This window comes from Ixodes scapularis, unplaced genomic scaffold, assembly GCF_016920785.2.
Source record: "Ixodes scapularis isolate PalLabHiFi unplaced genomic scaffold, ASM1692078v2 PGA_scaffold1__304_contigs__length_218370807, whole genome shotgun sequence".
Taxonomy (NCBI): domain Eukaryota; kingdom Metazoa; phylum Arthropoda; class Arachnida; order Ixodida; family Ixodidae; genus Ixodes; species Ixodes scapularis.
In genome coordinates, this window is record NW_024609846.1 from 112,596,438 (window position 1) to 112,623,513 (window position 27,076).

The following is a 27,076-nucleotide window of genomic DNA, read 5'->3' on the forward strand; positions in this document are numbered from 1 at the left end:
GTATGACACTTTAATAGTCTCCCAACACTCCAGCAACTGCAGTTTATTTCCACAGGCTAACTTCCAAAGAGATCGTATAAAATTTTCTGACATGAAAGCTCACAATTGTCCGCTCCAAGAGGGGGAATCTCTGCTCCAAGACCTGTTGTTCCCTGCTACAAACGCTGCTGCAAATCGCCGCTTGTCAGTTCCACCACTGTGAAAGCGTTCCTAGCCAATATAAGCGTATTTGACACCGTGAATGCAATTAACTCGGTCAATCGTGCTCATCTCCACAGACCTCTTACAATTATGTTGTACTTACTGGGTACTTCGAGACAGGAATTTCATTTTTCAATGCCGCCAAGCACCGATACCGCATGCGATGGCGTTGCGAAAATGCGTGCTTGTTTCGCTGGTGTGTGGATAACAAAATCTCGGTTTACAAGAAATGTCTATAAAGCAACCGCGCATTTGGATCGGAGCACCTAGAGAGACCAAGGAGAGACCGCTCATCCCGTGGACCAAAATACCGACCATACGGGGACCTTGGCGCTACTTTCCCAGGATGCAGTGACTTTAGTCGGAACCAGTCGAAATTCACGCTTACCCCAAACTTTCGTAACTATTGTCCTCTTGCAACTCCCCTCGCGGGGCTTCATCCCTCGGCTCCTTGGGTTGGACGTTCATTTCGTACTTGATCGTTTATGGCCCTTCTTTCTATTCATTGGTTGCTTCTCGATATAGTGTAGCTTTAAATATAGTTGAACGCCAAGACTGCCCTTGACCTTTTTATGGGTTTCGGCAAACTTCGAAATTTCACTAACCCAACACTCTTGCTGAACTATGGAACTTCCGGTGACTTCACAAGTCCACACTGCCATCCAGGGCATGGGCATGGTATTCAAGGTCAGTGATCCTGGTTAGGGTACTGACGGGTGACCCTAACCACTGCAGGACAACCGATCTTTAACGCCTACGACGGCCGCCTGATCACCGCTCCTTCGCTACTGCCTGCCGCTTCACCAGGGGGGCTATGTTGCACGTTTTGGACTCCCAGGAGACTAGGGAGAAGGAAATGACGTAGGTGTGAATGAACGTATCTTAGCAGCACCACGCAACGCGTCATCAGCGACTCCACCAATCAACATCCAAAGAGCGTTGTTGACGTCACTTCCCTCTCCCTAGTCCCCTGGGAGTCCAAAACTTGCAACATAGCCACCCTGGAGATGCGTATGAACAATGATCCAGCTGAGTTTCCGGAGCTCTTTCTACCCTGGTGGACACGAGCAAAGCAAAGCAAATTCCACGCCTGGGGTAAATTTGATCCATTACACTTTATCCATCAAGGGGCTTTGGACACGAGCAATGTTTTTGATTGGCTCGTGCTTCGCGTCGCTCCTGCTTGTTCGCTGGCTTTTCTTCCTGCAAGAAGCTACTCGGCAGTCCGTTCCCAGCAGGGCGGGATCCAGAATCGAGCAGCCGTACCCCTACAAAAGTTCGATATTCGATTGCAAGTCACAACAGTAGGTTACTTTAAGTACTACATTTGCTGTAGAGCGCTTTTTTTTTACAGTGTTTTCATCTTGTCTATAATTCGAAGCACATTGAGACAAGTAAGCCACAGTTTCTGAATCTGTGCAGTAAGACGCCGGCATCAGACTGTGCCACGTTACACATGTACTCGTCGTAGGTCCAATCATTGGCCCGAAAGCAGACCCAAGGAATGTAGCTGCTTAATTCCTTCGTCAGCGCTGGCCTTATCAAGGATAATCTCAAATAGAAACACGCGAAAAGAGTGTGTACTTGGGCTCACTCCACGCACAAAAAAAGTTATTTCATGATTCTAAATATGACCTCAAGTGAATGTATGCAATAATGACTTCAAAAAACAGTTTCCTAGATCTTCTTACAACATAAATTGACGTGAAACTCAACAGAGAACCCTCGATGGTGCTTCTTTGGAAACTCCTTGAAAACACCTAGACGACATTTTGAAGCCATGTGCTCAAATACTTGTGAAGACTTCGCAGTCTTATTTCCTGAAAGAACCAATAAATGAATAACCTGAATGTGCTTAACTGCCCTCTCCTGCTAACATTTCCTGACACTCCTCAACGCTATGGACTAAACTGCGAGTGTCTCAGCCAGAAGGTGATGAATACTAAGAGGTCTTGTGCCAAGTTTATGAGTACCTTGATGCCTTACACTACGTTACATTTATTGTTGGAAACGACTAAAATGGCCTATGAGCTTTTCAAAAGTTCTCGTCCTTCAGTTCCTACTTGTTACTGTAACAGTTTCTGTGGTGGCAACCTGGGTCGACGGCAGCGCCAACCGTTTTGAAACTTGTCAATTGTTCCTGCACGCTGGCTTTGTTGCAGCCTTGCCTGTTACAAGTTGACAGCTGCCTCCATTTTCGTAGAGTGCTTAATGAGTATAAAAGAATGAGTGCCATTCACACATTTTCGTTGCGGGAGTAACATTTTGCAGTTCTTAGATAATACAGACTAAAGTTTGATATGGTTTGCAAACTGTTCCCCTCACCGTCCACTATGGCACCAGTTTTCGGACAGGGCGGCGTTCCCCAGCCTCGCGTGTGAATTCCGCGACTGGAAATGAAGGTGCGAAGCAGGATTCGCCGAATGGCTTAATCAGATGTGCCCCACTTTAGAACATCACTGTCTGAGTACTGCGGTGTCGTGTCCTATACCGGTAAAACAGAGGGAGAGGAGGAGACGAGAGCGCGCGGCGACGCCATAACACCGAACACTGTGGCTCTAATCTGGACACTTGGCGAGAAAGTCGGCGAAGAATTCGACCGCCGTGATTGCACGGCGCCACGCTCAAGCGCGGCGCCGGCCATTTACGGATGCAGGATTCCTCGCCGACGTTTTCGCCAAACGTCCAGATTAGAGCCCCCGGTTGGAATGATTAGTGGGGCAGACGCAAAGCTCGTTGCATTTGTCTTTACTCACTCTTCCAACGCGCTTGGACGCATTCTAAGAATGAGTAAGACAAAGGCAGCTAGCTTTGCATGCATTCACTAACCATTCCAACCAAAGCTCGGTGTTCCGATGTCCACGCTCGGTCTCAATATCTCCTCTTCCTCCGTTTCAGCGTCTCCCTCATACTGTGACCGAAAACAGACAGGCTGCACACACACAATTATAAATACGCATAAACTTTAATTCGATTAACATTGTATAAAAAAAGGACGACCCATCGGGTCGAAACGCCGACTTCCGTTTCCTCTGCTTCACTCAAGCGAAGGACTTCTTTGTTCGTATCCGTCCGTTGCCCGTCACGAACGTCGTTACAGCGTTCTTACGCAACACCACCTTGGGTAATCAAAGCCTGCGGACAGCCTCCTCTAGCTCCACGTGACGTCATCACACTCGCATGCAGCAGCTACTCATCACCTGGGGCCGAAACCGGCTGCCTATTTGGACGCAGTGATTGGAACCGAGACCCAGCCGAAAAGCTGACGCAGCATTCGTGTGCAATTTCTGTCTGCGCTCGATCCCACTCTGATGACGTCAAAATGGTAGCGCGAGGGCTTTGATTATTCTATGGCCGATGACAGGTTAAGATTTCAGGGGAAGCTCCTCCCGCCTCTTTCCCCTTGAGCAAAGGGAACGCCGAAGAGGAGGTCGCCTCCTCTTTAGCGTTCGCTCTACTAAAGGAGAAAGAGGTGGGAGCTGCTTCCCCACTACAGGTGGTTTTACCCTATGGCCGCGTCGTCGGCCCGTTAATTTTCTTTTTACTATTTTTTTTGTCATTATCGCTAGTTTCTTTCGTTCCCTCCGACAACGTCACACGTTGTGACGTTGTGCACAGTTCATCACTTTCACACGCCTGCTTCCAAAGCATGTCTGTTGAGCAGCGAATTTAAGTATCAGCTACGTAGTTTTAGAAAACGATTCTGTGGTCCATGTTGACCCAAAATTTGCCACTCAGCACGTCGCGCAGCGCTCCGGTCACCGTCGTGTTTAATTTGAGCGTTGCCAGCTTGTAGCCCATGACGTGAAGCTTCTGCAGAATCACCTGCGGATACAAGAAAAAACAAGTACCATATGTCATCAATTGAAATAATATAAAAAAAAATTAATCCATGACAGCGTCAAACGAAAACGTTAAATTTAATTGGGGCGTTTGGGTTGCTGAATAGAGGCTGAATAAAGAACTATTGGATATATTGTTTCAAATGAACAAACTACCTAAAGCGCTAAAATTCTGCATGCTTTCTTCATCTGTGTACACTGGTAACGACAATTTATATTTTAAACGAACTATTGTATAACATTTAAGCAAACAATGAGACAAGGGGAGTTAAATAACGGTCCATTATTTTATTTCTTCTCGTCTCAGGGCGATATGTTTCTTAACCAGCTTGTCTGTACATACTTTCTCTTCTTGCTACTGTTTTAATTATTTTAGTTTTCTTCAGAGATTTGAAATTTTGGCGTAGACAGCGGGGCAACGCTGTTCACAAAATCCAACTTCGTCGTAACATGTCTCGGTCAAGTTCGATAAACTCGGCGATGCACAGAATGTATTGCGAATGAGAAGTCACGTGACACCGTGACGTCACATGACGCCCAAATTTGACGTCAGTTGTCGCGCGACGTCACAAAGTTATGTATAACGTCGTGACGTCAACAGGCGCAGCATGTTGCTCTTCTCGTGAAACCCGGCCATATATAACGCATCAGAGTGTTTTAGAATTGGTGGGACGCTTGGTTTCCCCAAATAGTTACGGGTGTCACACTGCGCGTGCGCAGAACTTCTGGGCAGACGCAGTGCGACGCCGCAAGGTTTGGGGTATCCTATTTTTGAGACTCTATTTTGTGTTAAAGGCCGATGAGCAACCAGAAAAAAGGGAACTCTTCCTCAATTCTTTTTCGCCGTTCGAGAAAGAGGGAGACCTTCATCCTCCTTGCCTGAGGCAGCTCAGAGACCAGGGTGTGAGATAGACAGGTGGGGAAACGAGAGCCAAATGAGCGAGCGGATTCTGTACCCCCCAGTTTTCTCTTTTTCTGTGGCGCCATCTATGTGGAGCACGGCGAACTGTCACTCCAGGTGGGCGACAGGTGGCGACCGGCTAAACTGACGGAGATGGTTTCTCGTGGATTTTCAATGGAGGACTGTCGTGCCTTTGGTTTATTTTGCGCACTCTCCCCATAGAGTTCCATGTAAATCCGATTCCAAATTTTTTTCTCTCCCCGCAGCGCCATCTGTCGCAAATCGGGGGTACCCGCAAGCAGACGAGTACACAATCCGGTCACGGCGCTGCGGTAGGCTACTCTGCGCCGTTTCTCCACCTCTCTATCTTACACCCTGTCAGATACCTTCTTCTGTGGGGAGAGGAGGAGAAAAGAGAGCGAGAGCAAATGGCTAGAAGAAAACGGGGAACCGGTTTTCCGTCCGGCAGAAGACGATTCTGTATGTCGGCCTTTAAACATTCGCGACATCCCCAGGGAAGGTTGCACGCTGGGCTGCAATTTCGTGAACACGAGAATGGTGTAGACTGCAATGATGTTCACTTGCCCCGGGAAACTCCTTTTCGGCGTAGAGAACGTCGGGGACGAGTGGATGATGCAATCGCGGAGCATCGATGGCTTCTTTCACGGTCAGGTTTGTGTGCAGAGTCCTCCAGAGAATCTAGTCAGAGATGAACGCAGTGTTAAATTCCAACACTGAAATGCACCACACTCTGCAAAAAAAAAAAAAAAAAAAAAAAAAAAATCGATGAAAGATGAATGCGAAAGTCTCTATTGTCAAAGTCAAATTTGTGGGTTTTACGTGCCAAACCAACGACGGGCATCTGGCACGCCCCAGCGGAGGACTGAGGACTAATTTAGACCACCTGGGGATTTTTTGACGTGCAACCGAAAACTCGGTTCACGTCAAACGCATGAACCGAGCACCTAACCTAAGCTAAACAAACCAAACACTACCACGTATTCTAGTACACTTTAGTATGCCGATTATTCTCTCATTTAATGTCCGCCGAGCCAAATGGCGCCAAATAGCGTGGCTGACCGAATTAGGCAGCGACTTGGCCACTGTTCTGCACTTTACCGCAACCTGAGCCGCGGTAAAGTGCAGAACACCTAGCGGCTCTGCTGTCAACCGGGGCAGGTGCTTCTTTTTGGGGCAAACACAAGACTTTCCGAGAACAAGGCTGGCAGGCTTAAGGGATGGGCCTTTGATGGGTTCTTTGTGTTCAAAATTAGCAATGCACAAAAAGTTGCATCAACAGTTGTGTCAACTTTTATGAGAAATATCTGTTTAGCAATCCCTCACATTGGATTTTTATGAAAGGTAAGGTTTTCGTAGTTAAGCCTCTGGAGACCAAGATTACAAAATGACTTCACTGTCTACAGAAAAAAAAAGTTAGTAGGAGATTTTTAGGTTTTAAAATTCTCTTAATTAAATTCAGGTGTTCATAAGATTTCAAAACGTCATATTCGAAAGTACTTTGCAAAGTGATATTTAGGTTTTCGAAAGGGCTAAAAGTTTCACGTTTATGTGCTCCAAAAGCTATTTTTAGGTGCTCCAACGTGCTCCAAAACTTGTTTTCAGGCGCTCCGAAAATTGCTCCAAATCACAATTTTGCAGTAGCATCACTGCGCATTGGTTCCGGCATAACTTGGCAAAGGGCGAAAGAGCTGCTGCCCCGGCGGACATCTCGAAGTGTCGGATCGAGTCATCTAACAACGTAGTATCGTTTGTGTGCACTCCCCTGGAGAGCTGTCAAGCGCTTTTTGGGGGCCGTAGCTTTTACCTTTGCCAAGTTATGTTGAAAGACGCGACGCCCACCACCAGGAGAAAGCCGCAAGTTTGGCGCGCCATTGACAAAGAACACTGATAGGTTCGTAATGCATTGTTTCGTAGCCCAGGCTTGGGCGCTTTACGTTTTATACCGACTTCTCAGCGACGCGGTACCACCTTAACAGGCGAGTTGTTCAACGCTATCATGGTGCACGGGCAAGCGTAAGTCTGTACGAGGCTTTGTTTTCAGGCGCGCTATCGCGGAGGGAAGCCATCTAAAGCTGCGGTCACACTGCAATACCGACATACAAAAGATGGTCCGCGGACGCTAGGGAGTGTTAGGGAACCGTTTTTGCACGTCCGGTACGGTACGATGGGCCCTCCGGTACGAACTGCGCATGCGCTACAGCATAAGACTCGCATGGGCGCAGTTCGTACCATAGGGCCCATCGCACCGTATCGGACGTGCAAAAACGGTTCCCTAACACTCGCTACTGCCTGGGGCATGCTTCTTCTTGGTACGACGGTCGCATTGGTCACTCAAAAATAAAAGTGTGCGCAGACATGTTCGAATCATGTATCAAGCAAACATGCTTCCAACATGATCGAAGCGTGACCGCAGAAAATCATGTCATGTGTGTCGCGAATACCGTGTCTTTCGTACGACGTATGAACAGTACACTGTTCATATGTCACACGCAGTGCACACGTATCCGTGTGCACTGCGGCTACGTACGACCGCTCGAAGATTTCAATAATGCTGTGCCGAACTCGCAAGATATAAGGGACTACAAATAGGAGTATATTTGGAAAGTGTACACGAGGAAAGTTTGTCTAACGGGCACTGAGGACGGGACTGAAGGGGACTTTCAGTTCTAATGTGCAACTACTAAAAGGTGATGGAACTGTTATTTTTTTTAATGCATTGCATTCATATGGTTAGTGTTGAGGACTTTGTGTTCGTGCATGAAATTTAGCCTCGATACGTTGATGACGTCATGGTGCTTGCAACATTTAGTGGCTGACTGTGGTGTTAGAACGGTGACGAGTCCTAACAGATGGAACTCCCGGGTCTTCGTTTCTTATATGTGGCATTGTGATGTCGCGCGACACCGTGAGTCACGTGGTCACGTGATGCAACGTCAGCGTGATCATGTGTTTTCCTTGTCACCTGACATCACATGACAGCCTTACGTCACAGAGGACCTATAAATGCTACGCATTTAAAGTTCCTCTGGAATGTACCCAGGAAACGGACAATTATTTTTCTTTCTGAAGGAGTACCTGCATCGCTGCGGTTAGAGTCTGGTTTCCGGAGCCGCAAACAGTGAGGAACTGCCGAACGTCTCCGCTGTCCTCCACGACGATGGCAGGAGCCATTGTGGTCGGAGCCCTTGTTCCCGGGAGGTACTGAACTTCGTTGGAAGTCCCCAATGAACCCGCCGCTGTCGTCACCGCGAACTCCCTCAGGGCGGCGTTGAATATCACGTCAGTTGTGTTGGAGTAGACTTGCGAGCCAAACCTGCAGGTTTAAAGAAAGCAAAAACGAGAAAGCAAACGTTGCTATCTTTTTGAAGAAGATACTTACGTATGCGGCATCCTATGCTATCGATATGAACTATCAGTTTCCTTGGCCATTCCAGTGTTTCCGAGATCAAGTTAAGCACGCTTTTCTGCTGTAGGCGAGCAAATCCACGCCGAACCCACGAATGCAACTGCTCGTACAAGTCAATTTCACTTTATTAAAACTGTAAATATAAAATATAGGGTGACAATCAAACAAAAAGAAATATTGACGATTCCATTTCTCGCTTGTCTTCGGTGGTATACAATTGATTTTCGCCTTGCAGTCCTCGAGAAAAGATCTCTCAAAATCCGCGCCTTGGAGATACGAGCTCGGGTCATGCGAACAACATTGATCGCCTTCTAAGTACCTTACATCTGCCTATTGCTAGGAAATGACGCAGCAGGTTCGAACCGACTTTCATGGGCGAACGACGTTCCCATCTGACTCCTTACCATCGTTTCATAGCTCCGTGTAAACGCGATCAAAATTGGGGAATGTTTTAAAGGTGCCACTCTATAGTCACTGGCATGATAAGAATGTCAGGGCATCTCTTTCAAGTGCCCGGCCTTTGACACGTGCTGTTTGCCTTCCGTCGTGCTTCGGCTGCGCGTGCACGCTAAGCTAGCGAGACGCTGAAGCATTATCGAAGGGGAAGCTCGTGCCGGAGGCGAGGGAAAGAGAGAGAGAAACTTTATTGTCAAACCCTTTGTCAAACAAAACCCTCGTCCGGCGCGCGAGGAGTAGATCTACCACTCTTCCTCAAGCACGCTGTGGGCGTGCATGATTAGGAAGTGGCAAATCCCCACCGGTGGCCGTTTGGATCTGGATGAGCATCGTACCGGCGTGCGGTCGTGTATCACTTTTGCGTGATGCACGTTAAAGACCCCAGGCTAGCGGTTGTACTGCACTGGCTAAATGTCTCATCTTCAGCTGGGAGACTCGTCGCCCGTTGAGGCAGACCAAATTCTAGGCTGTATAAACATACACACAACCCATTTTTTTTAGAAGATGGCATTAGGAGTTAATTGACAAACCTGCCTGTTGTTCTCATCCTGCCAGAGAGTGCACCCTCCTTTGGCGACGAGATATCTCAGTGGTCCCTATCTGTGACGCCACAACCATGCAGGATCATCGATTGCCAGCGAAAATTATGATTATACGCGTCAAAAGCGCGGTGCAAGCGTTTAGCCCTCGCGTCCTTATATCAACAACGTCAGAGTTGACAGTTTAATGTTCGTCTTTTTTCGGTTTTTAGAAGTAGGATCCATTCTACTCAAGACCTCGTAGGGAGCGTTGGGCCAATCGTAGAAGACCGACCACAGCGGCCTTCTGGTCGCTCACGTCGCCAATGGTTACTGATGGAATGAGAACAGCAGGGAAGTTCTTCGATTGTCCCGCCTTCAGAGCGATCTCCCTACTTCGACCTTGCCTGTACGTACAAACAAGGCTGCGAGCAAGTGCTGGAGGCCGGTCGTTCAAAAGAGGCACTCTGCCGTTTTCATCCTCTCAGTGACTGTGGATGGATGGATGGATGTATGGATGCGGTGGAACCCTTTGAATCGGGCGGCGACTTGTGCCACCAAACCAGTGTTTTTTTTTGTTTTTTTTTTAAAGTTTACCTAACACAGAAAGGACACCACAACAAAAGACACCATAAAAATGGCAAGTCTATCAATTATATAACGTCTCCTGGAAGTGAGTATTACATATGTTATAGATTTACCAGCTTGTTGGTGTTATTTTGCGAGCGCAACCTTGCAGTTATTTTCAGATTGACCGTAAGAGGGCGTAATTTTGAAGGGGTCTATAAAGCCCCTCTGTCCTGGGAAAAGTGGCGCCATTAATTGTTGTAGAAATGCTCGAGGCACGTGTCGCGCGCCACTTCTGGGAAATGTATGGCGTCTGCAATCTAGCTCAGTGCTGCTACAGTGCTGCGCTGTGCCGCCATGATCTTCCCAAGGGCTGCACGTTGCACGTGCCTCGTGCATCGACGAACCTTGCTCTACTTTTGAAACATGAAGGGGCTTGCAAGCGTGGCGGCCCGGCGGGTGCTCAAATGCGTGCAAGCACGCGAAGCATGTGCGTGAGGTAGCTTTGGCAAGCTTGCGATGTCAAGCATGGCGGCCCGACTGGTGCTCCATGCCTGTAAGCACGCGAAGCGTGTGCGTGAGGTAGCTTTGGCACGCTTGCAATTGCACGTGCTTCCTCACACGAACAGGAACACGGCGGCTGCCAGACGCGTTCTTTGCAATCGTCTATTAAGGGGTATTCACACGAGGGAGAAATCCCCGGGATTTCTCCCCGGCACGCGCATCTCACGACGAAAGCGTCAGGCTTTGCGATGTGCAAAAGCCTCGCGTTTTCATCTCGTGATGCGCGTGTGCCGGGGAGAAATCCCCGGGATTTCTCCCTCGTGTGAATACCCCTTTAGCGGCGAGGTTAGAGTGCCTTCATACACACGCGCGCTTTTGCTTGAGTGGTGACATCTCAGCCATTTTTCCGCCCAATCGTTTCTTTATGTAATTTGAAATACGCGCAATCTGGTGTCACTCAGCTCGAGCTCGTAGCTTTGGCTAAGGTATAGACGCCATTTTACCGCCCAAGTCACGCACCGAGTGCGCGAGCCCGTCACGCGCTGGCACATTCAGGGCAACAATGGATGTCTTCACCCTGAGACAGACAGACATGTAGGCACCCTAGGCGAGGTGTTCTGGTGGCGCCCTCCTATGGTTCCCTCTCGTGACGTCATTATACTTGCGAACAACAAGTTCGATGGTGTTTGTAATTAGCAAGGTGGAAACTTGAAATCATTGCGTCTGAAACCAACATCGCCAACGCCGTCAAAACTGAAGTTCTTACGTTACTTTTCTTTCTGTCGATGAGCAAACCTTTGCTGACGTCACGTCAGCATTTCGCCAATCGCGGAAGGCCGACCAAAGCGGCGCTTTCAATCGCGCACGTCGCCAATGCCAAACTGAGAAGAAGGGAAGGTGACAACTCACAAGCCGTGCATGTCGCTGAACACCACCACGGCGTCCCCTGAAGGGTCGAGGACGGCCACGCTGTCAGGAATCCCGGCATCCCTGAAGGCAGCGTCGTCGGTCCCGGGCACCGACGGTCGAACTTCTTCTCCCGACATGGTCCTCGTGATGTTTTGAAGCTTCAGGAAAAACAGACCCAGAAGTAGTGCTTAATGCGCGATTTACATGGGTGAAGAAGCCGCCCCTCCTTGATGCCACTCATACGTGATTTGCTGGCAAAAATAAAATAAAAACAAGATTGGGAACGTGATGTTCAAAGGACGTTGTGCTCGCTCATTGGTGTCCGTCGACAAATACATCCCCCTGCTGTCCTTTGACTGGTCCAAGGCTGATATGATGCTTGTAATTGAAAACAATAAAAAAAAATTTTTGAAAACACATTTTGGTGTAATTTGGGATTGAAAATGGCGTGAATATGGCTTTGCTGGCAAGGTCTCTTGATACCACTCACGATTTCATTATCCTCTAAGAAGACATCCGGATACGAGATGGTCAATGCGTGCGCGCCCAAAAGACAGCCCGCCCATTACGTTACCAAATAATTAAAGATTGTTTGTACCGCAAAAATAAACTATACGCATTGCCGAACGCTCATTTTCCGCCCAAATGTAGCGCTAGCGGTCCGAACAATATGCCAAAGTTTTAGAACTAACCGTCACCTTTTTCAAAGTTTAAGTTATTCTGAAATTTTCAATATATAAATACGGGCGGCGGAGCGAGCTTTCGAATACATGGAGCTGAATGGGCGCCAGTTACCCAAAATTACTAAAAATGGGCCCCATTTTCCCATCGAAACTTTCAGAAAATCACTTATAAGTTTTGATTGAGATAACAGTAACAACGAGGTAGAGGGCCTCGTTGAACTGTAACAACATTTCGGAGGAAAATGAGCGGTCGGCGGTAATATGTTTTTTATTTTTGCAAAAAAAAAGTTTTTTTTTTTTTTTTGGCGGGGGGGGGGGGGGGGAAGGGGCACGCTGTATATGACTGAAAACAATAACAAAGCTTGGCAATCAAATTCTATGGTTATTCGCCTCGAGATTGACAATGACTTGGCAGATGGGGGCAGTTGTCAAGGTCTCTTGTTACCACTCACGCTTTGCTTATCATCTAATGAAGACATGTAAGATACGAGGTGGTCGGTGTATACGTGTCTAACGTACAGAAAGTGAACGGGAGATCTTCACTGCAGTTTTGCCACAGCTGGAGGAACCGTGGAAACGAGAGCTCGTAGGTCTGGGTTTGCTTCCTCCGTACTTCGCTCTTGTAACTCTCATGGCGAACAGACGTCATGTAAGCGGCCATTGTTGTGTTTGTTTGGCAATGTATTTTAATTACTCTTGGAAAGGATGCAGGACAGTTGGTAGGACGCTAGTGTGCGCATTCTTGTCACCGTCCTGCAAAGGGAAGGGAAAGGGGTAAGAAAGAGATAGTGTAGTAGAGAATGTGAGAGGTAAAAAATTTTTCAGAAGTGCAATGTCCATACGTAATAAAACAATCAATAGAACCGCCAACACTTCAACGTGAAGCCGCTGGAAAGGTGGTAGGATCGTGATTTATCTTCATCCCAGAGGAAGAGGTCAGCTGTGCCGATGCCGTGGCGTGTGCCCTCTAGGTGTCCTGCGGCAACGCAGTTTTCTGGAGGTTCGGAAGTCCGGCAGGAGGGTGCGACAATGACTAAGTCGTGTGCTGAGTATCCTGTCTTTCGTGCTTGACGTGTTTATATGGTGCTGCGCTTTCGTTTCTGTTCGGCCTTTCGTCTCACTACAGGAGGTTTAGTAGCACTACAGGAGGTTTAGTAAGCCAGTGACCCCTAAGAAAGTAATAAAGTGCCTCAGAGCCCTGTAGTTGTTTGCTCTGGGTCCTCTCGGCCGTAGCATTTCTTCCTCAGTGTTGCAAGGTAATCCGAGGGCGGTGTACCTTGCACGGAGCTCTCTTCTTTGGTCATCCAGCCTCGTGCAGTGCGCCAGGAGGTGTGCTGCGTCCGCCGGTAGACTGCATTCTTCACAGTTGGGGTCGATGTGCCTCCTGAGGCGGTGCAGCCAAACCGGGGTGAATGCGCTTCCCGTCCTGAGACGGTGCAGCACGGCAACCGTCGCCCTGTCTAAGCCACATGGGATCCTGGTTGAGCGTTCCCCCGACGCGATGCCTGGGTCTGGGTGCAGGCTGGTTATCTTCCTCCGCATAAGGAGCTTGGCGTCTGTAAAGCGAGTAACCGCGGATGTCGGGCATGTGAGGTCCTTGTGTGCTTGTGATGCAAGCTGGTCGGTAATTTCGTTTCCAGAGATGCCGCAGTGACTAGGTAGCCACTGGAATGCCAGTGTGTGTCCTAGTTGTTTGAGTCTTATGGCATTATTCGCCACGACCAGCGCAAGTGTAGGAGCACGGTGAAGGCTCCCGAGCAGCGCAAGTGCAGCCTGGGAGTCGCTGAGGATAACCCACCTTCTTGTTCCGGTGTTCTTTGCGATAATGCCGCGCGCAGCCAGGCCAATCGCGGTTAGCTCAGCGGTCGTCGATGAGGCGTGAAACAAGAGTTTCTCCGTGAGCCAGGTCGCTTCTGTTTGAAAGTACGCGGCCGCGGTGGCCGTCTTGTCGGTAGGGTGTACAGAGCCATCGGTGAAGATGCGCGTCCAGCCGTCGTAATGCCGCTCGAGGTGGTGTTCGGCGGGCTGCCGTGCAGTGGTAGTCGCTGCAGTTTTCTTGCTTCGCAGGTCCTCGATGTGGAGATCGACGAGGAGCGGGTCAGGTTCTTCGTGTCCTGTTGGGAGCTTGGGGATGATAGGTGGTGGGCCCGCAATGTCCACAAGTGTAGCTGCTTGTCTGCCAATTTCCGAATCTTCCCGTGCCGCGATTCTTCTCGCCAATGCGGTGGTCGAGAGGCAATTTTTCATTCGTACCAGATGTGTCAAGGCTTGTTGTTGTAGTGCATTGGCGACGGTGTTGATGTTGGCCTCTACTAGTGTACGTTGGGATGACGCGCAGCGGGGGACACCCAAGCATACACGGAGTGCCACCCGTTGCACTCTTTCAATGTTTTCGAGTTGGGTTTGGCGGAGTGTAACAAAGGACAATGCGTAGAGAGGCCGTGCTAGAATTAGTCCTCTATACATCTGGAGCATCACTGCCTGTGACGTGCCCCAGGTGTTGCCTCCTAGTGATCGGAGGATGTTTGTGTGTTTTTTCATTGCTAGGATGACACCTTCCACTGCTGGCCCCCAGGTGAGCCTTTGGTCAAATTTCAGCCCGAGATACGTTGCTGTTGTTTCGATATTGATCTGCTTCGTGCCAATGAATAGCTTTGGCCTGAACTTGTTGATTCTTCTTGGGGCATAACAGATAGCGACCGATTTTTCGCCAGATGTGTTAAGCCCAAGTTGTGCAAGTCTGTAGATGGTGTTCGTGATTGCGCGCTGCACTTCCTGCACCATTGTCTGTCTTCGGTGACTTGAGGACGTCGCCCATAGCGCAACATCATCCGCGTATACCGCCATGTTGATTGGGTAGTTGGGTTTTTCGCCTACTTTGGCTGCTGTGGGTAGGGAGGATATGGCTAGAGAGAAGAGCAAAGGACTTATAACACTGCCCTGTGGGACTCCCCTGACGATCTTTCTTGGTTCGCTGAGGAGGCTCCCAACACGGACACGCATTGTTCTCCCACTCAGGAAGGCACATACATACTGGAATAGCCTTCCTCTTACGCCAAGTGTTCTTAGTGCTGAGATGATAGTTGTGTGCTGAACGGCGTCAAAAGCCGTACTTACATCAAGGAAGACCATCACCGCGGACCATTTTTGTGCCTTCGCCTGTTCGAGCGCGCTGATCAGGTCCCCGAGGGCGTCAGCGGTACATCGATGGTGTCGGAATCCCGCAAAGCAGTCGGGAAGCGCTCGCGTCGCCTCTAGATGGTAAACGAGGCGACGCAGGACCATTCTCTCCATCAGCTTGCCAAAGCAAGATGTGAGAGAGATGGGACTGTAGGGTGTTATCTCCCTGGCAGGCTTGTTTTGCTTGAGAAGTGGTACTGTGGCGGCTTTCTTCCAGGAATCGGGCAGCTGTGCTGTGCGCCAGATAGTGTTGATGTATTCTAGCAGAGCAGGGTGGTACATTTCATCGATGTTTTTCAATGCTTGATTGGTTATGCCATCTAATCCTAGTGACGATCGGTGCCGTGGAGATGAACGCAGCGCAATTTGCAGCTCATGTAGCTTGAAGTCAGCGTCTGGGCTTTGCATGGGAGGTGCCGTAGGCTGGCAGAAACTACTCCAATTTTGCGGAGCCTGGTCTGTTATTGGTGTGGTAGGAGCAGTGGTAAAAGCGTCCGCCAATAGCTCCGCGATGTTGAGAGGTGTGAGGTTTCGCGCAAGCCCAATGCTGAGCACTGGTGTTCTTGGAGATGGTCGCCTCGCGAGTGCGTTTGCCATTTCCCAGGCTTTGCTCCCGCCGGCGCGCTTGTGAAGTGAACCGCAGAGGAGCCTCCACTGGCGTCGGGCTAGCTTCTTCCCGTGTCTCCTAAACTTTGCGTCCAACCGTCGGTGCTTCAGGACGTCCTCGGGGCGGCCCGTGCGCCAGGATCTTCTCTGGGCCCTTCTTCCCTGAGCTCTTAGTTCGAGCCACTTGAGGTCCGGGTTAGGTCTCAAGCTGGGCACTTGTACAATCTGTGTTGCCGCTTCAAGTGCGTGCGAGGTGATGTGCTCAGTGAGATCGATCCCTGACATGAGTCGCTCATCGAGCAGTGCCCGGTATTTGTCCCAGTGAACAACGTGGCATGTTTTGAGCTTGGACTTCGGAAGTTTTCCTATGATGATTGGAACGTGGTCACTCCCCCAACTGTCCAGTTCAGGTTTGGTGGGAAGTTGTAAGCTGGGCGATGTCAAGGTGAGGTCTATCACACTCCCGTGTACCCCGGCGCGAATGAATGTCGGTGTTCCGGCCGTAGTGTTTCTGAGTCCCATATTGTCGATGGTCTGTTGCAGGTTTTTCCCTCTCTGATCCGTTTTAGAGTCTCCCCACGTTTCCGAATGCGCATTGAAGTCCCCCGCGAATACGATCGCATGCTTTGTGCGGGCATGTATCGCGACGAGAACAGTAGGATCCCAATGCCCTGAGGGATGTATGTAGCAGCAGACCAAGGTTAACTTGGTTTTGGCGATCTCCATCTCTACTGCTACGAATTCAGAATTATCCGTGTTGAAGTCACTGAGATCGAGTTCAATCGGTGCATGCGAAGTATGGACAAACAGGGCCGTTTTTGGTTCATCGCTTCCGTTTGATGGGGTGCCGTGGTAATAAATGTAATCGGATAATCGGAGAAGGTTCGGTTGTATTCTTGGTTCCTGAATAGCGAGCGCGTCGTAGGTGTTATCTTGCAAGTGTTTTCTTAGTTCCGGTAAACGTTGCCAAATTCCATTGCAGTTCCACTAAAGGATGGACACTGGCGTTTGGCCTTGGTTGCTTCTCGTAATTTTCTTATTGGTGGCTGCCACTGCGTGTGTGTGGACGTTGACTGCAAGCTACCGGGCCGTGCATGACTTTTCGGCTGTAACGCGCATGTTGGGGATGTAGAAGCCTGTTGTAGTAGAAGGCGTAACCCACTATGTGTAAGATGTCTGACAATCTGAGTCCCTGCTTAGCCATAGCATTGACTGCCTGAGCCATGATGTCGTCGTAGAACCCTGGAAGTCGTGTGTTCAATCCGTTACAATTGCATTGGAGGGAAAAACAGGCATGAAGTTGGTCGAACTGTAGGTACTGTATTAGTGTCCCCTATCATGGTTTAGAATACCATAGAGATAAGAGACTCTAATGAAGGGATTGCTCTGATCACCTGATGAAGCGTAGATGATGATGATATTGAAGCCAATATTTTGCGGAGAGTGGTAAACACTAGCGTGATTATCGCTTTAAACAGAAAGGTGGGCTCTATTCTACTGCTTGCTTCAGTTGATACCGACGCACTTGGATCTGAAGGTGTGCGTGAAGTAATGGCTTTGATGCTTTGCTTCTCCCAAAATGATGATATTTGGGGAGCTTCTTGTGTGACTGTTGTGGCATCATCAAGAGTAGTGGTTGTGTTCCGGTTTTCAAGCGGAGGGAACTCTTCAGCAGTTGCTGGTGGCATAGCCTTGATGCTGGTGTTCTGTTGATGTTTTCCTTTCGGGGACGATTGCCTGCTTGTTTGTCTCCTAGCGTGTATCGCCTCTTTTGCCTCGCGAAATGTCGTATTGTGTTCTAGCTTATATCTTGTCACCTCTGTCTCTCTTGCCTTGATCGGACATTCTGCTGCGTTGAGGCATGTTCTCCTTGGCAGTTCACACAACAGAGTTTAGATTCACACATGCCATTATGGCATTCTCCACATCGAACGCATACTTGTGATTCTGATGAGCACGCAGCTGCAATGTGGCCGAACTTGTGGCACTTATAGCATTGCAGGGGGCGTGCTCTGTAGGGAATGACCTCGGTTCTTACAAGGCCCACCTTGACCTGCTGAGGTGCCTGTTTTCCTGCAAATGCTACCCGTACGACAGGCTATGTTTTGCCAAGTCGCTTAACTTGTACTATGCCGATAGAAAACTGAAGTTGGGCCTTTACGTCGTGCTCTGTGCAACCTAGATCAATGTCGCGTAGGACTCCAAAACAGTTTGAGCGGTCGTTTGGTACAAAAGCTTTGACGGGCACTGTGCAGAGCTTGTTTAGCTTGAGGAGCTCGGCTTTGAATGCTGGTCGTTTCACAACAACTGCAACGATGTTTCGGGCTTTGTTAATCCGAACAACAGTGACCATGGTTAGTGCATCGTTGTTCAGGTAGTCTGTGAGCTTTAACCTGCTGAGTGAGTCTACTTTGTGATTCTCAGTAGGGGTAAACAGTAGTGTGCATCCTACTTGCAGGTTGGCGCCATCCTTGGAAGATGATGCTTCGCTCTTGCTCGTCTTTCGTCGTTTCTTTCCTTGTACGACCTCGTATTCGCCGTCCTCAGATTCTATGCCGTCATCATTGTGAATGGACAGAATCGTCAATGAGGAGCTGTTGATTGCTTCAGAGCTGGTTTCCATTAGCGGAATTTCATCAACATCTTTCAAAAACGTGCATGGACTTGCTTGCTCTTTGTCTGGTTCAAGGGCAATCTGTGTCTTCGGTTCCGCGGCGGACATTTCTGCAGATGTTCTCGCCTCCTCGATGGAGGCCCTTTGTGCATATGGATCGTATGCTTCTCTGGTGGTAGGGGATCGTAGGGGATCGTGATAATCTGATCTGAGGAGCACAATTTACAGGCTATTGAAGTATAATTATAGAAGAACCAAAACGGGGTTACCCTGAGCGGTGTCGTCGTCGTCTTCCTTGTTGTGACCTTGCTGCTGAGCGCGTCTAACTTCTGTACCATACATTTCACACTACCTAATTCGTTTTTCTCGGCAAGAACTAGCAGGAATGACCACCAACATGGTGCGACGACGAAACGTGCGAGCCATGTATTCGCCACGATAAGGCGGAATGGAGCGCAGATTTCGCTCTTCGCAGCAGCACGTGAGCATCTGTCGAATCTCGATACCAAACTGCCAATACTATGGAGATAAGATGATAAATCTTCTCAACGCTCAGCACCAAAGCGACAAATGCCGAGCCGCTGGGCTGCAGACAGATGCACTGCGTCTGATGTTCTGCAGTAGGGAGCTACTGCGCATGCTCAGAAAGCGTTCCACAGCACAGTAGACAACGAAGATGGGTGCGCGTGGAACGCTATTATCGAAATGGCGTATTGTATCGCTCGTGACAAGTGTCCCCAACGAATTATACTTTGTCGTTGCCACGCTTGCTCACCTGGGAGTCCGAGTAGGCCAGACTGGTGTCCATCCGATGCGAGAGGGACTGCTTGAACACTTCGACCAGGAGGTGGTACTGGAGACCCAGGTCCGGAGTGCGCATCAGCGGCACCAGGCCCTTGAACAACGAGGCTGCCATGGCCAGCGCAGGGCCGCCGCTCGGCCTGGGCGACGTCAGCAGCGAGGAGGTCACACCGGCCGGCACCTTGATGGCGCCCTCTGCGATGGCCTCGTAGGAACCCATGTCGTCGGTATTCAAGATACTGCCTGTAAAGACGAGTGCGGGTTGTGGAAGCAGCGATGCCAATTGTTTATTAAACGCTCATTGCATTCGATAAGGGCAGTCGACACGGCGTACGCCTTGTCAGCTTGATATAGACGCCTTGATATATTAAGTAGACAACATTTTCGGGGACAAATTCCTGAAACACATGTAAATTTGACAAACTATCATGAACGACACACACAGACCATCGGAATCGGGAGAGGGGGGGGGGGGGGGGGCAGGACAGGGGGAGGGGAAGCGACCGCAATTCAGACATTAAAAAAAATATTCATATGAGCAATGCGCGAAAGAAAACGGAAAATCTCTCTTCCTTCCCTCCCTCTCCCCTCTCCCCCCCCCCCCCCCCCCCCCATTTTGAATAGTTTCGACATTTCTGGACTCACGTTATGGCCGACTTTGGGGGTGAAACCGACATCTCCATATTAACAGGACATGAGTAGCCTCCACCCAACGTGCGTCTTAGTCGCATACGACTGGACCTGGCGCCTTAATTCTCAGGGAATCCGCATTTCTTTTTTTTTTTTTACATTAAACGGAGCTACAAGATTTTATGGAGTCAAATTGACCAGCATAATAAAATTTTCACAAACGTACGTTACCAAACATTTTTGCAGTGACATGTTCATTGCGACGTTATATACGTAGATATAAAACTACGGGTTGCTTGAAAATATATGTAAAATCTACGGATTGGCTAACCTATATCATCATCTATCCCTGAGAATCTATATCACCATCTACCTCATCGTTGCAGCTCGCAACGATTGTACCCAAACATGAATATATTTCTCGTTTTCCGGTGCATCGTACACTGCTAAGAAGTATAACCTCAGCGAATCGTTGAGCAAAAACGTGTATGCAAGGTAGTAAATAACTATAGAGCGTCTCCGTGAACGAATTCCCACACGGGTTCCTGGGGTCTCAGGGTCTGATCTACGCACGCACACGGCACACAGCTGCATCAGTTAGAGCTGGCTTCCTTGGCACTCTAACCTCGACAAAGGACTTCTATTGGTGTTCATAGTTTAAAGTTAGTTGTTGGATAAAAAGAGGAAAAAAAAAACGATTTGTAAGGCACAGGGTAATGTATTGTAATGAGGACAGTGCGAAAAATCACAGGATGCAATTCTCCCCTATCCTGCATTTTTTCCCTCTCGGTTTGAACACAAAACACTTTCGACACAGAATGTGAAAAGCGTTACACTCAAGTGTAACGAAAATCTGTTACACCCGTGCCAAGACGACGTTAAGCCCACACAGCCCATTGCAGGCAATGCATAAACACACAACGCAGAGCGAATGATATACTTAGTCATAATCACGGCGGTCATAATTAAGCATATACCTAAGCATAACTAAGTGTAGTGAACCGTAAACTGCGAGAATCACCAATTAAGCGGCGCAGCGAGAACCGAACCCCCAACGGTGCGATCCGCAGCCAGACGTTTTTGCGCCGTACAAGGTGGAGGATGCAAAGGGGAGGAAGCAATATGAGTTAAGGGAGCCTGCGGTAACAGGCGACCTCCCGCACGCTCTCCTGGCGCCCGAATGACGAATCCCAGCTCCCCACGTGATTTCACGACGCCATGGGAGGGATCATACTGCTATAATGCACCAGAGGATAGCTCAGCGGGCGTATTCGAGAATGCCACACGCACCTTCGGAAAGGAAGCAAAACCCACGAAAACTTGTCATTAAATGCCTCACACACTCCCCTCCTGAATAAATCTAAATTTGTCTCGATTCTTTTGATGAACCCAGAGGGTAGGCCAATCTGTCGTACGTGCAACATGTTCAAAACCACCCAAAGCTCCCCGTAATCAATGGCCATAAAGAGCCCAAACCCTACGAGCGACGGAAACGGGCGCCGCGCTACGGTTTCCATGGCAACCGCTGCGGACGCTGTGACGTGGATGCACCCTACAAGTCCACGTCACAGCGTCCGCGGCAATGGCTATGGTAACCGCCGCTTAACGTCCGTTTTCGTCGCTCATGTGTTCGGGGCAAATCATAACGTACGGGTAATGCACGCGCGACATATTCTGTGCTCGCCGAATTTATCAGGCCGAGTCTTGTTGGGAAATTTATCTTCGCTTCTTTTAGGCAGCAAAGCACGATGTTTTTTAAAACGAAATGTCTCATTACACGACGAGTACGCGTACCGTGTCATATGCCTACCCAGCGATGGCGCCATTCCTGTGAGAGCTACAGCTGCGTCAGACGGTACAGGAATGCGTCCCGTACCGCGTCCGCCGGAAGCCACGCGCAGCTGGAAGAAGACAGGCACTCGCAGCCTCGTTAATTATCTGTCGCATACTGGGAGCATCTTCTTTTGCACAACGGATGCGTTCTGCAAGAGCGCGTCGGGTCTGCAAACCTCTGCAGCGTGTCCCCCCTCCCCCGCAAAAAGTGTTCATTTTTATCACGAATATAAACTACCATATTTAACGGATAATAGACCACACCCGGCATATAGTCCGAAATGGGGTGTTTCCACGTTAGCTCATATAATGATGACCCGGGTCATATTTCTTTTTATATTTATGTGAAAAATATACGCGAAAGCCATGTTCTTTGGAGGAGCAGCATTCAGCTATATGTGAACGCTGTGGGGGATTTTCTCCAGGAGATAGAAAAATCACAAGTTCGAGGCGTGGACGTTGCCAGGGTATTGACGGCTATGCTAATTTGCACAGCCGTCAATTTAATTTAGACGAATGCACTTGGTGATATTTTGTTTGATTTGTTTTAGGAAAGGCTTACAAGATGTGCACATGCTATTAAAAATTACAATAAAATATTTATATGTAAACAGGTTTTAAAGATACATGCACAAATTATTTACTGACAAACTACTTCATATAAAACGTCTCGAGACAGGTTAAAATTTGCATACTTAAATGCGTCTTACGAATACATAAAACGATATGCTTAGTCATTATTGTAGTGTTGTTATTAATGCAGAAACGCAGACGATATCCCTAAATGTGGCAAAAGGGCACATATCAGTCTCTCAAAGTCTAACCTTTATTTAATTTATGCTTTCCGTAACCACTCGCCAGTTACTTCAAGTAACTCGTGATGGCAAAAACATAGAGTACCACAATGAGCTATAGGAGAGAAGTTCCACAGGAATCCTTGGAAATGTTACCCAAGTTAACCCTTTCCATACGGAATTTACGAAAGACCGACAATCCGTACCTTTCGATCGGATGTCTGTGAGGATGTTCTTGGATAAGAGTCCGCTGTAAAAGTCTGCAGCTCCGTACTGCGCCAGCCGTTTCAGCGTCGCGGCCAGGACGGGTCTTCTGAATACATCTCCTTCCTGTAGCAGCTTTCCAGTTTCGTTGACCAAAAACAGGTCTCTGCGAAAAGCGCGATTGCTGGCTTGAGTGCGTTAGATGAGGAAAAGTGAGGCTATATGCAGCTTTGAACTGTCCAGCCTTGTAGTTTTTTTTGTTTTTTTTTTTTTGGGGGGGGGGGGGGGGGGTTGTTTAGGGCAATTATAACGTTTTTTACGCGCCTCTATGTCGTCGTGTAATTTAGTGTATATAGATGACCTACCGAAAGACTTTTCGTCCAACATTCGCTTATTCGCGGACGACTGTGTGGTCTACCAGGCAATATCTGATCAAGATTACTCTTTTGCTCTTCAAAACGACTTGGCCAGAATACTTTCATGGTGTATTACTTGGCAGATGTAAATAAATGTGGAAAAAAAACGGGAAATATGACATTTACTAGCCGTATTTAAACGCTTCATTACGATTACGAAATTATAGATTCAAACCTAAAAAAATGTAAGATCATATTTAAGAGTTCACCTGACTCCAAACCTATCCTGGAATACCCCTATAGAATACATCGGTAAGAGTGCTAATTAAACATTAGGTTTCTTAACAAGGCATATGTTTATGGCAATGGTGGAGACTAAACTTCTTGCGTACGCTACTGTCATTGGGCCTAAATTAGAATGTGCATCCATTATTTGAAACCCGCCTAAAAAAATAGAATTGACAGCCTTGAATCTATACAAAACAAGGCAACTCGATTCATACTGAAAACATATTCAGGATTGCATCGATTCATTGGCGCTGAATCAAAGGAGGTATCTCGCGAGGTTGTCTTTTTTCCAATTTCTTTCTCATGGCTCATCCGAATTTCATCAATATTACGTCCTATTAGCTCCGCTAATTTTCTCCCCTTCCTGATCACCCTAACAAAGTTTCAATTCCTTTCGCGAGAACTAACTTGCTTACATCTCCCAGAAAAAAAAAAGGGGGGGGGGGGGGCTTTCTTCCAGTCACGACTGACTGGAATAAGTTGGCAACTGAAATAGCTCTGACCAGAAATCACGATCACTTCATGTCCCTGCTGCCTAACTCGCGATGCCCCACCTCTTGTAAGCATGTTTCGCACTGAATTGACAGCAACACTTGTGATTATTTTACGCATAATTCCAATGTGTGCACGTTAATGACCGTGCCTATCTATTGTGAATTTGTCTTGTAATTATCGACTTGAATTTTTTTTGTTTTGTGTGTGTGTGTGTGTGTGTGTGTTTGTGCGGGCGCTGGAGCTTGTAATTACTGATTGCGAATTTAAGGTTTTGTTAATTCCTTTGAGGTGATCTTTTTTTTTTTTCATTGATAGATCTTGCATAATTATTCGAATGATTCTTATCATGCTCCCCTCTGTGTAATGCCCCAGCAGGTTCTTCAGAGGTACTTAAATAAAAAAAAAAAGATTTTGTAAGTTTCCTTGTTTTTTTTTTGCTTTTTTTTTGTCCAGGGTTTTAGAAGTTTCCCAGACAAGAAAGACGCGGTGAAACTTGCGAACCTCCAAATGCGTGTCAATGCCGCTTCCCTTCATGGCCCGCCGCCCGCAGTAACGCTTGAAGTACACTGATGTTTTGCTATTGTGGTGTTGAAAATGCGTAGTGTTCTTTATGTTTCTACCGTACCCATGAAAAAGGTGTCAAATATTTTTACAACGATTTTCCTTAGAACAATTCATTCACTTCCTTTTTCGTGGTTACTCAAAATGGTGTTTGTTGCATGCCACCTGCGCCTTTCAATATCTAACAGCGCTATGAACACACGACAAAGTTTGGCGAGATATCTCGAAATTACTATGTACCTGCGTTTTTAAACATACTACCCTTCAGTAAACAGTATATAGCGTAAGAACGAAATATAGGCTCAAGAAAATCCTAATAAATATTGGTAAGCAATGCGACTTTCCTGGTTCTGTTTTTTTATTTATTATTTTGACTTTTTTATCATTGGTGTATTCTTATATTACGTATCATGCTTTATGTATTTCGCTGACTGCCAGGCGCTGCCAGTGAACCCCGGTGTGGCTGTGGCAGGCCTGTCTATGTGTATGTATCTCTGCAGGCAATAAATACTCATTGATTAAGCAAAAAATAGGGTAATATCCATCAACATTGTCCAAGCAAGCGCACCTATGGTCTGACGTGGTCAATGCCCTTGACATGAGGCAGTACGCGTCATTGAAGAACGATGCTTACCGTAGGCTGGGGCGGCGTTCGATACTCTTCTCTTGCGCTTTCAAGACACGAGCTAAAGCATCGCTGACGTTAAATCCCTCCGAGCACAAGTCGGAAACGGGTTCGACCACACGGACCCAGGGAAGCTTGCCAAACTTCTTGCTGGCCAACTCCAAACCCTTCGGAGTTCCCGGAACGCCGACTGATTCCGCATCTGTGTCAATAAAATAAAATAAAGAAAAATGGCCTGGTTATACTGTCGGTGGCTCCCTCACATGGCTCCTATCTGTGATGTCATGAACAAGGTTATGAATTGCCAGTGCCGATTTCGATAGTGTATATGAAGAGGACGGTGGAAGCTTGGGGTCGTCGCGCCCTTATTAAACCCCTTTCTGCAATAGTCTTTTTATGGTCAAAACTAATTTTGGGGGCTCTTCTAGGATTCCAAAGTAAAAAAACACATAAAAACCACAACAACATTACATTTATGCGTGGCCAATGTCTCTATTAAAATCGATATCAAAGATCGATTACTTAGGAGCAATCGCAGACACCAAAGGGCGCCGTTCACGAAGAAGGACACGGCCTTCGGGTGTCTGTGATAGTTCTGAGGTCATCTGTCTTTGATGCCGGCTCTAAAACATCCTTAAAACCAAACATTACATTCAGAAGTGACCGATTTCTTTTTTTAAAATCGGCATCGAAGATTAATTACCTCGTAACTATCCCAGACACCAGAGGGCGCCAGCACAAAAAACAATAGGGCCCTCTGGTGTCTTTGATAGTTCCGAGACAATCTATCTTTGATATACCGATCTTAAAAGAGAAATCAGCCACGCAAAAATGTAACGTTTGGTTTTACAGCGGAGCTGTTAAGGGCTAGTTTCCCCTGGATCGTGTCCGTCCTCAAATTACCTGATGACACAGAACTCTGGATAACTACCGCCATATATAAGCGACGGCGGCAACCAGAAAACCGGCTTGGCGGCTGTCTGGTTGCCGCCGTCGCTCACAGATGGCGGCAACCTTTCGAGCCTTTCCACTCTGGCTTGATTACTTCATTCTCACCATAGTACAACTTCGCTGGTCCTCCTCCTTCACCAGAGTGCAAAGGCTGAAAGTTATTTTAGGATTCTTACAGCCCATAAAATGAGTTAGGATCATAGATAGACTGTCTCACAAAGTGGTTTAGCGCCCCTTTGAGAAAATACCGATAAAATTGGCAGCCTCTCAGTCCTGCGACCCCCATTAATAGACGTGAATTCATCATACTCAAGGCGTCATACTCAGCGTTTGACCAATCGTGGAAGGTCCACCAGAGCGACACTCTTGGTCGCGTACGTCGCCAATATCTCGCCGTATGTTTAGAATAGCAGAAAACGCTCCTCCCACAAAGCCCCTACTATTTCCACTTTAGCAGTGCGAACGCTGGGAATGTGGTGAGTGGAGAAGAGGAAATTGCCAATCATGGCGACCCCAAATCGTCGTGGGAGGGGATTGCCTTACTATCGTGAACATACAACAGACTGTATAAGCGCTGTTCAATCAAGGATCACGTACACCTCATAACACGAGAAACGATTATAATACTACTGTGCAACAGATGTGCTACGTATTAAAGTTAAAATGTGGGTACATAATACGTAAAAAAATTACAGGAAGATGCTTAAGCTTCACCTTTAACAGTGGAATGCGAAAGCAAGCAAGCGTATCTGCGTGGCCTAGTCCAATAAAGAAAAACAAATCTGCGTGGCCTAGTCTGTAGCGTGTGGGATTTGCTTTGAACCCGCAACCGTGGGTTCAAATCCCACCTTAACTCCTACAATTTTTTCTTCAGGGCAAGTAAATCACTTTATCATGTTTTAATCACTTTCATTCCACGCGTGACGTCAGGCTTCACGTGAGCGTTGTGGGCTGTCTAAAATTCCCGCGCGAGGTCACGTGACTGACGTCATGAGCCTATCGACCAATCAAGATTTTGTCGGTCCACCGACGCCGGCTTTTTTGCGACACGAGCTCCCCAAAGGGATACTGAATCGAAATTTCGATCTCACAAAACAAGGTTGGACGGATAGGCGGAACGCTGTAAAACC

The 27,076-nt window shown here is 47.9% G+C and overlaps 1 protein-coding gene across 1 annotated transcript in view; it reads right to left on the reverse strand.

Annotated features, from left to right (window-relative positions):
• Window positions 1-3,147: 3,147 nt before the first annotated feature.
• The window catches only part of LOC8031597 (scoloptoxin SSD14), a 64,021-nt gene continuing 40,092 nt past the window's right edge, over window positions 3,148-27,076 (reverse strand). Inside the window, exons 5-11 of the mRNA XM_040211058.1 lie at window positions 25,005-25,197; window positions 22,673-22,836; window positions 19,184-19,452; window positions 11,326-11,483; window positions 8,041-8,278; window positions 5,530-5,643; window positions 3,148-4,026 (exon numbers count right to left, since the gene is read on the reverse strand). Coding sequence (XP_040066992.1) covers window positions 3,892-4,026; window positions 5,530-5,643; window positions 8,041-8,278; window positions 11,326-11,483; window positions 19,184-19,452; window positions 22,673-22,836; window positions 25,005-25,197 — 1,271 coding nt within the window. The 3' untranslated portion in view covers window positions 3,148-3,891. The remainder of the gene's footprint in view (window positions 4,027-5,529; window positions 5,644-8,040; window positions 8,279-11,325; window positions 11,484-19,183; window positions 19,453-22,672; window positions 22,837-25,004; window positions 25,198-27,076) is intronic.